This window comes from Ptychodera flava, chromosome 8, assembly GCF_041260155.1.
Source record: "Ptychodera flava strain L36383 chromosome 8, AS_Pfla_20210202, whole genome shotgun sequence".
NCBI lineage: Eukaryota > Metazoa > Hemichordata > Enteropneusta > Ptychoderidae > Ptychodera > Ptychodera flava.
In genome coordinates, this window is record NC_091935.1 from 11,343,584 (window position 1) to 11,359,043 (window position 15,460).

Genomic DNA, 15,460 nt, shown 5'->3' on the forward strand with positions numbered 1-15,460 from the left:
TGCTAGCTCCAGCTGATGGTATCCTGAATTTAAATCAAGCTTTGAAAACACCTTTGCACCATTTATGTCATATAAGATCTCATCCATGGTTGGTGTCGTGTGTCTTTCTCTTTTGATGGCTTGATTAGGTAACCTCATGTCAACGCAGATTCGTACTTTATCAGGATTTTTGGGTTTAGGTGCTGCTACAATGGGAGAAACCCAAGGGGTTGGTCCTTCCACTTTCTCAATAATATCTAGCTCTTCTAGTTTTGTTATCTCTTCTTCCACTTTCTTTCTGATACGAAAGGGAACTCGTCGATGTGGTTGTGTAACTGGTTGTACACTGGAATCAATATGTAGTTTCACTTGAGTATCTTTCAATTTTCCTAATCCTTGGAAAATATCTGAATACTCGTTTATCAGTTTATCTATCTTTCCATCAGATGTTGTTTTCTTGACAGTTGACACCTGGCTGATGGCATTGGTAATCTCAATGAGATTTAAAGCACATGCTGTTTCATAGCTGAGTAGTGAACCACTATTGCCATTTACAACAAAGAATCTGGCATGTGTTTTGCTAGACTTGGAATGGACATCCGTACTAAACTTGCCAAGTATGGGTAGCGGTTTCTTTGAACCATATGGGTAAACACTGGTGTTTGTTTCCTCATACGTGGGCTTGTTATTCAATTTCTCAAATGTACTATGGTCTATCAGATTTACACTAGCTCCTGTGTCTACCAGAAATTGCACTGGTGTGCCTGATAATACCACTGTTGCTTTAGGTTGACTTTGATGTCGAACTTTGGTATCACACATATATACACTGTAGATGTATTCATCATCAGAGCTGGACGGATCAATTTTAACAGTGTTTACAGCACGAGTTGGATTTTTCTTTTCATTTCGTTTTGTAGTTGTTGCTTGGTCTTGTTTTGGCCTTGACCGACACACTTTTGCGAAATGGTTTGCTTTGCCACAGTTGTTACATGTCTTTCCTCTAGCCGGGCAGGATTTGGCACCATCTTTGTGTGGGTACTCACCTCCACAGTAACGACATTTAGTGTTTCTGTGTTGTCTGCCCTGAGACTTTTTATCTGGATATCTTTTCCGAGGTTTGATGGCATTTACTGTTTCATAATTGTTCGTGGCATGTTCAATACCACTTGCTTGTGCCTCGGACAGTTCGAGAGCTTTGGCTGTATCTAACAGAGTAGTTAGGGTCATTCCGGGTTCTCTTAATGCACGACGGCGTAACCGTGAAGAGGTACAATTCTGTACGATCTGTGTTTTAATTTCTCTATCAACATTTGTGAATTCACACGTCGCTGCAAGCTGTCTAAGCCTGGTATGGTATGTAGCAATCGATTCTTTTGGCTCTTGTTTCGCTTGTCGAAACATATATATTTCATACTCTACGTTTTTCTTTGGTGTAAAATACTCGGTAAGTTTGTCGACTGCTGTTCGGTACTCGTTTTCTTCTCCTGTGTCAGGCAGAGTATCGAATACATCGTACACTTCTTCACCCGCGTAGTGCAGAAGTAAGGCTCTCTTGCGCGTAGCATCTTTAATATCTAGAGCAAGTGTCAGATTTTCGAACCGTTTGATCCACTTTTTCCACCGTATGCCTATAGTGCTCAGTTCTGAGTTTAACTCGAATTTAGGAAATGGCGGTAACTCACGTGCGGTCGCCATCTTGGATCTATTGCGCACTTACTTTTACTGACTGAAGATTGTTGACGTCTGGGCTTGTCTACCAGCTGTTCTTTCAGTCTCTGGCGAGGTACCAGTTAGAGTTCGGACGATCCCATCCTCGTCGCCAATGTTGTGTCGCCTGAATAATAAGACGTCACGCAGAAATATACAGACTGAACTGCCTTTATTCGGTATGCCTTCCGACCACAGGCGTACGGAATGTTTCCTAGATCGTCGTCGGATGGGAAGTGACTGACACTGCACCGTGAGGCCGAAGGCCGAACCTCGGTACTGTATAACATTACAAGGTATGTCACGGAAAAATCGACCGGTGGCCCAAAACAAACGAATAAAAGCATCTACCTCAAAAAAATTACATCGACCGGTCGGAAATACCTTCAAACTTTCAAATCTTTACTCTGGTTACAGAATTCTTTCAAATCTGCCAGTTATGGGCGATAATTGACTGTCCGGCGAATACTCGCACTTGCATTGCCACTCCGCCATTTTGAATAGCTGTTTTACTCCCAAAAGCCTTTGCAAGTGGACGAGTGACCCCGTGACCCCACAACCGCTAAATTCAACCGTTAACCGTTAGGTAAATTTCATACTGTCAGTGAATACAACTTCAGCTATCTGGCAACAAGGCAATCAACGCAAACCATTGCCTCGGCAGCGTGATGTTCAAATCCCGCCATCTGACATTTGTAAACAAACTCTTCACGGGTCACTCGTCCACTTGCAAAGGCTTTTGGGAGTAAAACAGCTATTCAAAATGGCGGAGTGGCAATGCAAGTGCGAGTATTCGCCGACAGTCAATTATCGCCCATAACTGGCAGATTTGAAAGAATTCTGTAACCAGAGTAAAGATTTGAAAGTTTGAAGGTATTTCCGACCGGTCGATGTAATTTTTTTGAGGTAGATGCTTTATTTCGTTTGTTTTGGGCCACCGGTCGATTTTTCCGTGACATACCTTGTAATGTTATACAGTACGAGGTTCGGCCTTCGGCCTCACAGTGCAGTGTCAGTCACTTCCCATCCGACGACGATCTAGGAAACATTCCGTACGCCTGTGGGTAATATTGGCCGTTGCTCAAGTTTAGAGTTATGTCAAGGAAGTTCACGATACTTCTGTTTACATCGATGGTTACTTTCAGGCCCAGGTCATTGAACATCTTTGATAAGTCCTTTTTCATTCTATCTGCTTTCCTGCCAGTGCCGTTCTTTATTACACCCAAGCCGTCATCTCTATATAGACCAATATTGTTTTTATCGAAGGATGAAGCAAGTATGTTGAGAATATAAAGCCCAACTAGTTCACATACCTCAGCTCCATCATAACTTCCCATTGTCACATCATACAAATTTGTGCAATCACGTTTCATCCATGGTACACACTCATCAAATAGGAGTGATTTCCTTGAAAAATGTATCATGTTATTAAAGTTATGCACCCAAAGGGTGCACCGAAAAATGCAACTGAATGATGAAATTTGTGGCTGGCATGATGCATTTTAGGCAAGTATGTGCCCGTGTTGAAATTCAAAAACACACTGAACCCCCTATTGGGCATTTCAAAAACATGGTGACCCCCATATCACCAAAGTCAAAAACAGGGTGACCCCCCCCCCCCCCCCCGAATCCACCGCGCCCCCTAGGCTGAAGAAACTGACTAATCCCTAAGTATGCAGAGAGTCCAGTGCAAAGCTTTATAGAATGTGCTCTTCAGCATCAGAAGGGCTTTGTCAAGATGGTACATGTACTGTACATTTATTGAAACTGAATTTATGAAATGGTAATAAGCCCTGCATATACCATACATCGATGTAGTGTCCAGTGTTTTACTATGAGTATGATGACCTGTGAGGGCGCTCTAGTCTATTTCTGTATTGTGGTATTGGCAAGCAGCCGGGTCGGAACCACAGGCGTACGGAATGTTTCCTAGATCGTCGTCGGATGGGAAGTGACTGACACTGTACTGTGAGGCCGAAGGCCGAACCTCGGTACTGTATAACATTACAAGGTATGTCACGGAAAAATCGACCGGTGGCCCAAAACAAACGAAATAAAGCATCTACCTCAAAAAAATTACATCGACCGGTCGGAAATACCTTCAAACTTTCAAATCTTTACTCTGGTTACAGAATTCTTTCAAATCTGCCAGTTATGGGCGATAATTGACTGTCCGGCGAATACTCGCACTTGCATTGCCACTCCGCCATTTTGAATAGCTGTTTTACTCCCAAAAGCCTTTGCAAGTGGACGAGTGACCCCGTAAAGAGTTTGTTTACAAATGTCAGATGGCGGGATTTGAACATCACGCTGCCGAGGCAATGGTTTGCGTTGATTGCCTTGTTGCCAGATAGCTGAAGTTGTATTCACTGACAGTATGAAATTTACCTAACGGTTAACGGTTGAATTTAGCGGTTGTGGGGTCACGGGGTCACTCGTCCACTTGCAAAGGCTTTTGGGAGTAAAACAGCTATTCAGAATGGCGGAGTGGCAATGCAAGTGCGAGTATTCGCCGGACAGTCAATTCGCGCCCATAACTGGCAGATTTGAAAGAATTCTGTAACCAGAGTAAAGATTTGAAAGTTTGAAGGTATTTCCGACCGGTCGATGTAATTTTTTTGAGGTAGATGCTTTATTTCGTTTGTTTTGGGCCACCGGTCGATTTTTCCGTGACATACCTTGTAATGTTATACAGTACCGAGGTTCGGCCTTCGGCTCACAGTGCAGTGTCAGTCACTTCCCATCCGACGACGATCTAGGAAACATTCCGTACGCCTGTGATATTACCCATACAGAAAACCTAACGACAACACGATATATGTCAATAAGAAATCCAACCACCCTCCCTCCATAATTAAACACATCCCCGATACAGTTGGAAAGCGCATCTCCTCCATATCCAGCGATGAGAGTCTGTTCAACAAGGCATGCAGTGATATTTACAGTGAGGCACTTAAGGCCAGTGGGTAGATGACCAGTTAAATTACACACATGTTGACAAGCAGGCAAAAAAAACAAGAAGCAGACAGCGTAGAATTACATGGTTCAACCACCCTACTGTAAGAAAGTGTTAAAACCAACGTCAGAAAGGAATTCTTCCGTCTCCTTGAGAAACATTTCCCAAAGGATTGCAAATTACATAAAGTTCTCAAATACAGTCAAATTAAGCTACAGCTGCATGCAGAACATGGACAGTATTATAAAATCACACAGCAAACGGGTCACCCAGCGCAATGATAAAAAACTCACTGACGTATATGTAAATGCCGCATCAAGACCAATTGCCCACTCCAGGGGGCTTGCCAGTCTAAATCTATAATCTATAAAGCTACTGTTACAAGCGATGCCAATGAGGCGAAACATTGCATCGGTCTAACTGACAATTAACACATTTAAAAAAAAGCTGTGCAAATCATGTCCAATCTTTCCGAAGTAAGGCATACGCCAACAGCACAGAATTATCAAAATATGTCTGTCACTTGACATCTCAGGACAAACCATTTAATATATCATGGTCAATCCTATCAAAAGCAAGTAGTTACTCAAATGTGTCAAAGAAATGCAACCTTTGTCTTACAGAGAAGCTATTCATAATCAATGCAGATATTAGATAAGTCCAGCCTTTTAAACAAGCGTTCCGAGTTGGTCTCCAAGTGCCGACACGAAAACAAATTTTACTTGTCAAATTTCAATCCAACCCACCACACCAAATGGTTTGACCGACCTGATACTTATTTACTTAAAGCCGCACTTTTCAATCCCAGGTTTTCGCATTAGTGGAGTTCTCCTCCCAGTCAAACACATGGCCAGTACGATGTTTGATTTCTATTACATTAATTACACAAACTGATTTCAATCTTTTGTCACCTTTTGCTAATCCTGCAAATAGAGCTTATATAACCGTTTGATTGACGGTCGGTTCAAATTGCAAACGGTCATTTATTCCCCAGCACCACACTCGAATTTCCTTAAAAAACGTCTTCCAGTCACGTTAGAATTTGAATATAACCACAGAGTTCGATCGGCAGCAGCTTCATGCTGACCGCTTGGCAGTCTGTCAGCGTTTTTGCGGTCGGAAAAAACTAAAAAGTGGCATTTTCTGGAGCGTGTGCCCTCATGTTGCCTGTTTGGTGTCCACTTACACAGTGAACGCCGCCATAGGTTGGTGCCCTTTTAAAGGGAGGCTCCGCCTTATAACTCAACCCAGCAAGCTCCCAAGTAGTCTCACGTGCCAGACCTCAAACCTGCAGTGAGTAAGTGTATGTACTTGATTTGAGCCGTGAGCGTCGGTAGTGCCTGTGGTTGGCCGTGCTCAGAGCCGTTGCTCAGAGCTCAAGGCTTTGCCGCTTGTGGTGCAGATCAGGTGCAGATGCAGTTTTGAGGTCTGGCATGCAAGACTATAAGCTCCCAAGGTAAGGTCCTTTTCCAAGATGACCTAAACTCACAAAATCTACTGTCAGGCCGTATTGACTGTAGATGTCTTTGTGTCCCTCTGTTGTCACTTTGACTGCTTGGTAATAATGAAACAAAAAGGCAAATTGTTGTCACAATTGAATGAAACATTCTTGTTCTGAAAATTATAGCCTGGAGTGAGTCCTGCCTATTGACTTGACATTGAAATCAACAGCAAAGGCACAGAAATCATAAACACAAGATTCGACACAGTTCCTTGTTGTATTAAGACTGATAGAGAACCTCCTGTAGTGGGGCTTACGGTGACCCGCGTTCTGTTATCGTTGCATTCTTCTCGGTATTTCTATTTCACTGTGACAAATTTTTCACAGGTTTTATTGGAAATGCTGGTCATATCAGCTAATACAGGTATTAAATTCACTTTTAAGACACAAAGATCTGGATACTGGCACTTCCTTAATTATTGGGAAGTGACCGTGGTAAGGATTGTTAGAAATCTTGTAAGTGTTCTTGATGTTTCCCTGAATTTTCTGTTCTTGGCATATAATCATGTGTCAAACTTTGTTGTCACACTTGTACAGCAAAAGTATAAATTCACAGTGAACTTGAAATAATACTTTGTTTTCATTTTACTTTTCTCAGGAGAAACTAAAAAAAGTGAAAAGCATCAAGAATGGGGTGTGGCTCTTCTCACAGTTACCAGGCAGAAGTTTTGCAAACATGGGACGAGGTCAAAAAGACGGTCCAGAGTAGACCTCACAAGGGAAAACTAGTGGTCCGGAGGTCGGGATGGAAGACTGTTCGGATATTTGTGTCGTCGACATTCCGTGACTTCCATGCTGAGAGAGAGACTCTGGTTAAAGAGGTAACAAAATGTCATTCCGTGTTGGATCGATCATACATCACACTATTAATTGTAGCAAGTAGGAATGGCTTACAGAATCTTCTCAGCTATCAGTTTTGTGATTGTTGTCCCAACAAAATTTGTGTTCAAATCAGAGATTGATCAAGAAATTCTGTGTTACTTTCACTGATTTACTGTGTGACATTTCTTCCGAAAACTTTTCCATTGAATGACAGAAAAGGTGCCCTGTTTTCTTCTGCGTTTGTTTGTCCTGCTGATATAACCTGTACTTGTAATTGAAATAGTGTGCACACCATGGCAATGTCTCATCTCTTGATTTTCATTCATACAAACGTTACAACTTTGAAATGAAGTTACAGTAATCTTATTGTAATGCATGGATTTCATACAGGTGTTTCCAGATTTAAGAGTATGGTGTGAAAAGAGAAGACTATATCTTGTGGACTGTGATCTCAGATGGGTAAGTTATATCCACGTGACCATCACCCTCCCCATCAGAAGTTTCTTACCCTGGACATTAGAGAGGTTTAGTTACACGTAATTACGTGTACGTCTGATGGCGCAAAGTTCCGTACATCCATCGTAGCTTACATGTAAATGTTCTGGTTTAGTTGTGGGTTCCCACTTTTCAGACAGAGAGACAGAATTTGCTGCATTGTATCTCAGAAACATATGAAATCCACATAATTGAAAAATAAAACAATTTCTTTATATGATGATTATCCTTTTACATCTTTCTACCATCAAATTAAATCAGTTTCTCTGATAAAGTTTATCTACAAAGTTTAAAGAAATCTTATCGAGGTTCAGATGAAAAGTGGGGTGAGACTTCAACATTTTGTTCATGTCGCAACATCATAGCAAGTACTTCATGTACTGGTGCAAACTCTACTAAATATTTTGTTATCAAAGATGGTAATTTGCAATGAATTTCACAAAGCTGCTTGCATTTCTTAAAGTGGCACTCCCACTTGGTAACATTTTTAAAGCACATTTTTTTAATGCCAAGGGTCGATATTTGACGTGGCGACTGCGCGCGGATCGCGAGATATCGATAAAAACATGTCTTCAAAAAAGTAAAAGTTTGAATTCCGGTGGCCCACCTAAATTCAGCTTCCGAACATTGAAGGTTCGGCACTTGGGCCATTGTCAACTAAGCTACATGTATGGAGTACGAGTCTACGCTTACGCTGCTGTACGCCACAGTACCACTTGCGTCTGTGATCGGTCATGCCCCGTGGGAGAAAGCTGAGTCTTACTGACTTGATGTCGTAAAAACGAAAAACAATTTTTGCTGATTCCACCAGAATTCGCATAGGTGACTAGCACATTTACGTGCCGCCGCTTGGTATGTATAGATGCATACCATGCGCGCGGCGTACTGTGTAGCAGACGACAAAATGTAGTCATCGGAGGCAGCTAATATTTGACACGTAAAAACTGATGTTTATGTGATATTGGTTAAAAATATAATACAACCGATTGAGAATAATGAAAACGACGAAAACTAAGGAGAAGTTTTAAAAAACGTACCTGAGGTAAAGGCATAATGCTGTATAGGCTTTGCAGTGGGAAGTAAATTAACTGCGTCGTTAGAACTTATTGTAGACTCCCTAGAATATCATCAGTCAGCACAACAATAAACCTTCGGGGGATTTCGGGTCAAAATCAGAAACTATCGTAAAACTTCGGGATGTGAAAAATACGCTCGGGAAATGACACGTTTTTATCGATATCTCGCGAACCGCGCGCAGTGGCCACGTCAAATATCGTCGTTGGCATTAAAAAAATGTGTTTTAAAAATGTTACCAAGTGGGAGTGCCTCTTTAAATATTGGTCGTGTTGTCTTATCTCTATTCGTCCTGACTGATGTCTCTCCTATAAACAGGGTGTGCCAAAGGACACAACCACAGAAGAAACACTGCGGACATGTCTCGGTGAAATCGACAGATGCTATTCAGACAATATCATGCCTTTCTTTCTGAATTTGACAAGGTAACATTTGAAAATTATTAAACATTCCATCTCAGAAACATTGGTGTTTTAATTACCCAGGTATCTTCAATTTCATCTGTTGCTGTGTGTGTTTTTCACTAAGAAATATGAGAATACATAGTTTCAATGCCACTGTTCTGCAAAAACTACAAAATAAAATCTTCAGTTTCAGGAAATTACATCAACCCTATCACCATCATGGTTTGGCCCAAAACCATTGTTATCAATGGTGATGTGGACCTGTTTACAGGGAATTGGGGTGAACAGGTTAAAATAATAGAATTAATCACCGCATTTCCCTCTTTAAAACATTCAATGTAACAACCAAAAAACAGTAGAATTATACCAAAAACTTGATATTGAGAAAGTTGGTATTCTTGTTAAAAGAAATTCTAATATTAATTTGAAGACACACTAAAGTCTGACTGTAAAATGATTTCAATAACATTTGTCTTTTTCTCTGTACCTCAACAACCTTCCTTATGGAATTTAATGAATTCAACATTGTGCTGAATTCAGTATGGTTCTGTAATGCGTCTTGTAAAGTTATTTCGTCCATTCTCTTTCAGTAATCTTTATCATATAAGTGTAACTCTCAAATAAAAAATCCATTTCTTGTCAAGCCTTTACCTAACATTGCCACCTCTCCCCTGTTTCAAAATAATTTCTTTCCAAGCTTTTCAGCCCTTTTTTGTAAATTTACAGAGACTGTGTTGGATGGACAAGACAGTGCCGTCTTGGTACAACTGTTTTGCCAAATTCTTTACGCAGAATGTACTCAAAATAAATCAGTATAGCAGAATTTTTTCATCTGAAATAAATGAATTAGAAAGGCACGTACCGCACCATAGGTTGTCATTAAGAGTACCTTTGAAATCAGGACATTTACTTTGAAATTCATGTAGAGAACGGATAAGGCCAAAGGAAAAAAAATTGTGCTGTTCTGATAACCTGACCTACTCTATTTGTAGCCTGCTGACCCTAAACTTTTTAGAGCTACGTAAACGCAGAAGTAAAACAAAAGAAAGAAAAAACTCTAAAATCACGTGTTCATTACCTGGCATTTGATTTTTGCTAGAACAAGGACGTCTTTTAGGTTTTTATTCCTTTTATATACCGGTATATGATACGTTTTTTCTGGAAATGTTGTGGCCAGTGTTTGACCGCCCTGAATCCCTGAAAAGTACATATTTAAAAATAAAAATATTTTTGAAAAAAAAATCCCTGCCAGCCTACCTACCCAATTTTTGAAAACCATGTTATCGGAACAGCACAATTTACTTTTTGCCCAAGAAAATAGATTTCATCAGTCCCCACTCTGTACTTGTGTAAGTAAGCCTTTTCTTGAAATGTATAATTTAGCTTTGAGTCACCATTTTTGCAGATTGTCTTGAAACGTTAATTTCATATGCCTTTGTACAAAGTACCAACATTGCAGTAATTACTACATGTAGGGACATGTTTGTTTATCTATTGGTATTGATTATGTTTATTTAGCCAAGTATGTCTGACAAGTTAGTTGGGACAATGATTTAAAAGTTAAAATACTTACACCCCTAAGATCACTTTCATGAAATTCTCCAATCTTCCAAGATTTCTTTCATGTACATTTAACTCAAGCAATGTAATTTAATTACTATATTTCACACCTTTTACATTGAATAATATTCATTACTCTTTGATTATCTATCTTCATTAGTTTAATATTTTCTTTCTTTTCTGTGCAATCGTCACCCTGTCTCTCTGTGTACACCTCTTCTCTCTCTGTGTTTGCTGAATTCCAGTCCTGAAACACACACCCTTCTAAGGTTTGTGTGGTAAGTTTATTATTTGATGCATGCTAATTTCATCACCCAGTGATCCCTTTTGCAAAGGTTTTATAATTTCAAAACTTTGAAGTTGTTCACATCTGTGTTAACTGCCTACCTATGATTATTGTATTTTAATCATAAATGTTTGTTAAAATCTTGTAATGTGAAGGTGTTTCATATCTATGTTAATTTCTTCGAACTCAACAAAATGTTGATCTTAAAAAAAGAATACCAGGAAATACATGTATATTGTATATACTGATGATTTCAAACAAAGCTTTAAAAGTCCCTTTCTCTTTTTAAGTGACAATGCAACACACTATTGTACTCCTCAACCGTTGTTTCATGATTTACTGTACTGTTGGCTCTATTATGCCTGAAATACTTTAACCCTTTGAGCACTAAAGTCATTTTTTTTTGCCTTTAGAAAATGTAGCCCAGTCAATTTTTTTCAGATTTTCGCCAAAATTTTGATTAAAAACTGTAACTAATGAAATGTGATGTTCATTTGGTCCAAAATTATCAAAACAATTGCAGAAAAATTCATAGAAATTGATAAAATTTTGGTGCAAAATTTTGGTGGGAAAAATTACATCTCTCAGAGAGTCAAACTCAAAGATTTCTATGAATGATTCTTGTATTTCTATCCTTATCCATGATGAAAATACCTGTAGAAAAAAAGTATCTTTGGTATTGACGTAAAAAACTATTAATATTGCTACCTTTCACACACCCCTTTTTTGGAATGTCATAAAATGAGTGGAGGATGTATATAATTATGTATACCTTTAGGGGATCACGATTTGCAGTGCTTGATAGGATGCACATAATAACTTTTGCATGTTGTGTTCCAGTGAGAGATGTGGTTGGATTCCAAATCGTAACGAAGTACCACAGAGCGTCATCGAGGAATACCGATGGGTGATGGGATTGTCAGTGACTGAAATGGAAGTCATACACGGAGCATACAGAGTTGACAATCCAAACTGTGAGTAAAATCCAGGTTGTCATCTTTGAAATGTAAGCTGATCTTTACATTGAAAATCCTCAAATCTGGTCTGATAGACATCAGTCCATCCTCTAAGCCAAAATCATATGTCATAGTGATGCATGGAATTATTTATGATGTCTTTATGTCACTGTATACAGCCCTGTGCCCACCTCTGCTGACACAGACATGTGCCACGGTTCAGTGGAGCTATGTAAGCGGTCTGAAATCACCAAAGTGCGCCTGCAAACTGCGCCGGCGCATTTCAAACTGCGCCCCCATTTGCGCCGGTATATTGCGCCGCCCAAACTGCGCCCTTACTCTGCGCCATTGCGAAGTTTCAATGTCAAGCACGGTACTAATAGTCTATTTGGTTTAGTCAGGCGATTTCAAGGAAATATTCATGTTTTCGTGGGGAATATGGTGAAATGTGTCACTAAAATGCAGAGGATGGGAGTAATTTTTCCGACACGTATGTGAAGTATGTAATAACATCACCCGAGAGGGAAGGTAACTCTGCCAGTCGAGTGTCATTTGCATCGTAAATCGACCTTTGAATCTGTTTGTAGTTTCTACCGAACCTTGTCGGTAAATACTTTCACAGTTAAAAAAGACGCTAAATTTTACTCTCAAACTATTGCGATGGCCAAATATCTCTGCCATTATACGTTTCGTAGGGTAACTCTATATTCAGTGTATGGCGAGAGTGTCCTAGCTGTCTCAGTGTCTGAATAGGCGGTGCAGCCGTAAACCGGACACTCCATACTCATTCCCTCCTTTGATCAGAACCTCGTGGACCGTAATTCTTGCTCTAATTCTGCGACCTTTGAATCGTCCAATAATATGACCCCAAATGATAAGGAATGCGACTGATTCTGAGACTCTCAGTTCATAGAAGAGTCAAAGTGCGATCATGTTTGCGACTGAACTTGAGACTCCCATTTCGCATTGTGATGTAGGCCTACATTTGCGAGTGAATTTGAGACCTGGTCTGAGACTCTCATTTAACGTGCAAACAGCAAATGCAACCGTCCTTACGACTGACATCCTGACGTAAGGTATGTAAGGGTACCGGAAATCGACAAGTGCATGGCTAAAGTTAGGAGAGCGAATGTTAAGGCTTGAAGTGTACGTGCTCACTTTGAAAGTGTGAGCGATAGTGAGTATGTGAAGTGAACTCGGTCTGTACATAGCATTTATTTCATCACTTTGGTCGAATGAAAACTTACGATCAAAGTCATTGCTAAAACAGCGATACGATCTCCATGGAAGTACAGTGCTGTGTATCATGAGCGAACCGCTGAGTGAATTCATCATTGAAGTCCCCGATGGAAATTATTGCAACACACTTATTTTCAAACACCAAGAATATATTCGTCTAAATAAAAATATGAATGAGACATTCATCTTTACATAATGGAGAATAGAATATTATATCTGACTACAAAGAACTTTATTCACTAAATCCCGATGGGTATTTATATAGTTATGTCAAAAACGGGAGTCACGACCGTGATTAGGTTATTCAGAGTCAATTAACCTTGAAACTGACCAAACGATAGCACACAATTACATACAATCTAGGTCTAGAGTCCTGTGACACTATGGCGGGTTTCCGAGTCCCTGTCGCGGTTTGGAAAACGACCTGCTGACAGCTGATGACAAAACGCGCTCATACTTTTGATCATAGACCCTGGAGCGATGTTTTGATGGATTTCTAGCTTCCTTACCCTATAAACAACTTGAAACTAAAATGAAAGACGAAAAAAGATCCGTGAACGGACGAGAGATTTCCTGTAGAAACTTCAGATATTTACTGAGGCGGATCATCTATTTTTTTACATCCATGGGCGGATCATGGAAGTGAAATTTACCTCAATGGATGGATCAATCGGAGCACCGAGAATATGGCATTTCCCGTTTGATTTGAAACGACAACTGATATCGTGTCATTTAAATACGGGCTTTTAATTGTTCATTCATTTTAGTTATTATCGTCGTGCCGTTTTAGAAGATTTTTGAGGACCTAAACGACATCATGTGTTGGTCCATTGCCATGGAATCCTATGCCAACGAAAGGCGGTGACTTTTTTCAAAGTTGAATAAAATTTCCTTTCTGGTTGTGTTAGTCAATTAATCGCAATATGTTCGTTCCCAATTGATCATAAACCCTCGATTCTCCCGTCTATGATTCGATATTTACTGACTCATTCTTTCTCTTCTTTGTTGATCGATAAAAGTAATTTAATCTTCAATACTCTGTCCTAATTTGATAGATGTAACATCTTCACCTATATTGTCATTAGTTTCTATTACCAACGTACAAAAACTTGGGTCTATGATTGCATGAACGGCCGTACTCTATGCATTGGGAAGATATTCATGTTGCAGTCTGCCCGAAAACAAAACAAAACCCGAGGATGTTTAGGCGATAACAAAGGCGATGACTCAGTTGAATAAAACAAAACTAAACTTTTCGGACATCATATTTTTATCTTGGCGTCGGTTCGATGTGCGACCATACGCTGATCGCCCATATTCTCCATAAACAGATAAAGCTAGTCATAACAATTCTGCGACAAATCCGTGGTGTTTCTCCCCGTGAAGTCCATGAACCCGTAGCCGCGACCATTGTTTTTTGGTGGGGTGTCTGTAAATGTTGTAACTAGCCATAACGACTAGTAACGACCAGAAACGAGCAGTAACGAGCAATAACGACCTAGAACTAGACAGAACGAGCCAATAACGAGCCATAACGAGCCAAAAAAATATGATCTGTCCATACATTAATCTACAAGCGCAGTTCCCGCCAATCCTGGAAATCCCGCCCTCTACGGCATGTTTGGACATGGTGCGGCCCGTTACCAGTAACGAGCTGCAGCGTAGCAATTACGGTCAATAACGACCAGAAACAAGCAGTAATGAGCAATAACGAGCAATAAGGGGCCAGAACAAGATAGAACGAGCCAATACGGGGCAATAAAGAGCCCCCAAATATGATCTTTTCCCAATGGATTACTCATGCTAAGGGACAGAAAAGAAATTATAAGACGGGAGGGCTGATGTTTTTCAACCTGACGCTGAGGACAAAATAGTGAATTGTGAACTTCAAACGTGTTTCCATGAAAATAGTAACGTACATCAATTTACGTGCTCAAAAAACCATACCATGAAACTTTTAAAGAATAGCTTTATCCTTTGAAAATAATCAAAATAAAATCAAATAAAGTAAACAGTTGCACAAAACCCTCCCTTCCCACCCCAAGGGACTGATTTCTTTTCCCTGTGGTTTTGTAAGGGAAAAATGTTTATAGTTTATCCCTGGATTACCATGTGAAGTGAGGTTGTAGTTTTGGCCCGAAATTCACATATCAATTTTAAATCCCACATATTCACTTCCAAACACCACATTGTAATTGACAAACATTTACAAATGCAAAGACATAGTCAGTATTGTATCGCAAAAAGAGTCCATGCTTTTCTCATAGATTGCCATATAGTAGTGTAAAATTAGAGAAAAATCATATTTCATGCGCAAGTGGGTTAAGGCATGGGCGTCAAACGTTATCATGAATATGCATTAGGGCTCATGAATATTAATAAAACAACATTGCCCACACATGAGATAACAACAGAAAATCTCTAAAATCATATCACAAAGTTCCTAACTTGAACATCATCGAGCCAACGAAGTGACAA

The 15,460-nt window shown here is 39.9% G+C and overlaps 1 protein-coding gene across 3 annotated transcripts in view; it reads left to right on the forward strand.

Moving 5' to 3' along the window:
- Positions 1-6,733: 6,733 nt before the first annotated feature.
- The window catches only part of LOC139138472 (TPR repeat-containing protein DDB_G0287407-like), a 28,635-nt gene continuing 19,908 nt past the window's right edge, over positions 6,734-15,460 (forward strand). For 2 of the 3 annotated variants that reach the window (XM_070706858.1, XM_070706860.1), the window contains exons 1-5: positions 6,734-6,967; positions 7,359-7,427; positions 8,856-8,962; positions 10,747-10,779; positions 11,628-11,761. In XM_070706858.1, the coding sequence (XP_070562959.1) occupies positions 6,776-6,967; positions 7,359-7,427; positions 8,856-8,962; positions 10,747-10,779; positions 11,628-11,761 (535 nt within the window). In that variant the 5' untranslated portion in view covers positions 6,734-6,775. The remainder of the gene's footprint in view (positions 6,968-7,358; positions 7,428-8,855; positions 8,963-10,746; positions 10,780-11,627; positions 11,762-15,460) is intronic. The other variant, XM_070706861.1, reaches the window with a different exon arrangement.